This window comes from Manis javanica, chromosome 3, assembly GCF_040802235.1.
Source record: "Manis javanica isolate MJ-LG chromosome 3, MJ_LKY, whole genome shotgun sequence".
NCBI classification, from domain to species: Eukaryota; Metazoa; Chordata; class Mammalia; order Pholidota; family Manidae; genus Manis; species Manis javanica.
The window spans coordinates 80,980,652-80,983,207 of NC_133158.1; the positions used below are offsets into that span (position 1 = coordinate 80,980,652).

General features: G+C 35.4%; 1 protein-coding gene across 1 annotated transcript; it reads right to left on the reverse strand.

Annotated features, from left to right (window-relative positions):
* Window positions 1-610: 610 nt before the first annotated feature.
* On the reverse strand, window positions 611-1,588 carry LOC108398801 (olfactory receptor 5AC1-like). The gene has a single exon (XM_037001727.2). It carries the CDS (start codon window positions 1,586-1,588, stop codon window positions 611-613), a length of 978 nt encoding a protein of 325 aa, XP_036857622.2.
* Window positions 1,589-2,556: the final 968 nt, after the last annotated feature.

Sequence of the window (2,556 nt, forward strand, 5' to 3'; positions counted from 1 at the left end):
TTTAAAGATCTCAGAACTTTCCATTATATTGCAGGAAAAGTAATTATTTGAAGTATTTAATTGCTAAACTTATAGTCTTTCAGTGAATGCAATACAAATATGTTAATTTTCAAAATTAATTTTAAGGTTCCTTAGATATATTCATGTTAAATGCCTCAAGAAGAATATATGTTATCACATTTAGTCTAACAATATTACTTAATGTACATATTATTTCATCATTATAAATATCTAAGAAGGATATGTGTACCTGTAAAATCTTGAAAATTACTTGCTCAAGAATTAATAGAATGTGTTTCTTAAACAGAGGATTTACACAGATTGTCTTCCTTTAAAAGAATTTAAGTTCAAAAAGTTCTAAACTGTGTGTCTCTGAAAACACACGAGTTCATTCATGTTGCAAAGACAGTAATTTAGAAATTGCTGTTTCACTTTTGTCCTTGAGGATTAATTAAAAACAACAAAAACAAAGTGGAGTCTGTCCTTACCAGGTATTAATTATCTTGACCACATAATTTATAACTAAGACAAGCATATCTAGTCTAAATTTTATTATTCATTCATTTAACAATTACTAAGCCCCTATTGTTTGCAAAATCCAGGCCAGATATTATGTTTTATTTAAACAGAGAGTAAAATGGAAAGAATAGCAACAATTTTTATGAAAAATATTTATCACTTTTCTCAGTGCGCCTAAAACTTCCTTGTTTCTTAGGCTGTAAATGAAAGGGTTTAGCAGAGGGATTATAATTGTGTAGAACAGTGAATACATTTTATCCTGATACTGATCTGGGCCAGACCCAGGACGCACATACATGAAGAAGAGAGTGCCATAGAACAAGGAGACGGAGAGCAGGTGGGCGCTGCACGTGGAGAAGGCTTTGCTCCTGCCCTTTTCAGACTTCTTTTTCAGGATGGCGAAGAGGACACAGGTGTAAGAGACAATGATGGTCGTAAAAGTAAAAGCTTGTATAAAAGCAGCAAAAATGAAAACCACCAGTGCATTAAGAGATGGGTCAGTGCAAGAAATTGTATATAGTGACAAGATTTCACAATAGAAATGATGAATTATATTGGACCTGCAGAAGGTTAATCTAAATAATAATCCCACATGAATTATGGGATGCAGAAAACCAATTACATAAGACATGCTTATCATCCAAGTGCAGAGTCTGTTGGACATCACCACCGGGTAGAGCAAGGGGTTGCATATGGCTACATAACGGTCATAGGCCATCACTACCAGGAGGAAACATTCTGTAGTTGCACTGAAACCAAAAAAATAATATTGGGCCATGCACTCAAAAAGGGATATCATTTGACTATTGTCTAAGATGCTGACAAGCATCCTGGGGGTCACAGAGGATGAAGAACAAGCGTCTGCAAGGGCCAAACTGCCAAGGAGGAAGTACATGGAGGTGTGAAGGTGGAGGTCCTTCCAGATGAGAACAGTCAGTCCGAGGTTGCCCACCATGGTGGTGAGGTAGATGACCAAGAACAGCAGGAACAGGGGTACCTGCAGCTCTGGACGATCTGTAAACCCAGTGAGAGCAAACTCAGTCACCTGCGTCCTGTTTGCTTCCATCATATCCACTCAGGCTGACCACAGCAGTGGAGAGAATAGCTAAAGAAAAAATTAATCAAGGATCATGAGAACCGGTATTGGATTCCAGTGTCATATTCCTCTATTTCAGATACCCCTTATTCAACAAATATGAAGGTGCAGGGTTTCTCTTTTTTAAAACATACCTAAGAATATTAAGTTCTTTATATTATAAATAATTTCAAAAAGTAAAGATTCATTTAAAAGGGCCTTAAAAAGTGTTATGACTGGAAATGTCATACAGGAGGCTGTAGATACCAGTAGACTTGGCCGAATAACTTATCAGTCATAAATGCCCTCAAATTGAATGTACTCACAATAAAATGTTTTTCAGAATTAAAAATAAAAAATGCACAACACATTTTATACTAAACTCTTTTAAACCAAACACTGGTTCAAGTTCAAAAGCGTTTTATCCTTTCTTATGTCTTCTATTGAACAAAATCTGGGCTCTGTCTTCAGTATTAATGATACATATCACTTTCTCTAACACATTACTGGATTGAGTAATAAGACTTCCAAGTGAGTTAAAATCACATTGGTGCTGTATTCTGTCCATTACCATTATGTTATTTGATTATATGTTCATCAAAATCACCCCCAAACCCCTAATTAATCCTTCTGATTATACATTCCTCAAAATCAACCCAAATTTCTAATAGACTTTTTTTTAACTTTCCCCAATAAATTCTCATATGTGAACATATTCATTCAGTCAAAAAATATTTATTTAGTACCTCCTAAGTTAGAACACTGTCATTCTTAGCTCAGACACACAAAGACTCTCTCACTCTGTTGTTACACCACAGATACTAAAATAATCCCTGTTTAGGCTGGAGAAGCAATAAAAACACTAGCCAGTTTGTTCCCACATTTGCCTGTCCTTAAACATGCCACTGTAGACAATTATCAGGCAGTTAACCAAGAATGTTTTTAATATATCAGAGGCACAG

What these genes read in the sequence shown, in the direction of transcription:
- LOC108398801 (XM_037001727.2), bottom strand. Translation starts at nt 1,588, where the DNA reads ATGATGGAAGCAAACAGGACGCAGGTGACTGAGTTTGCTCTCACTGGG.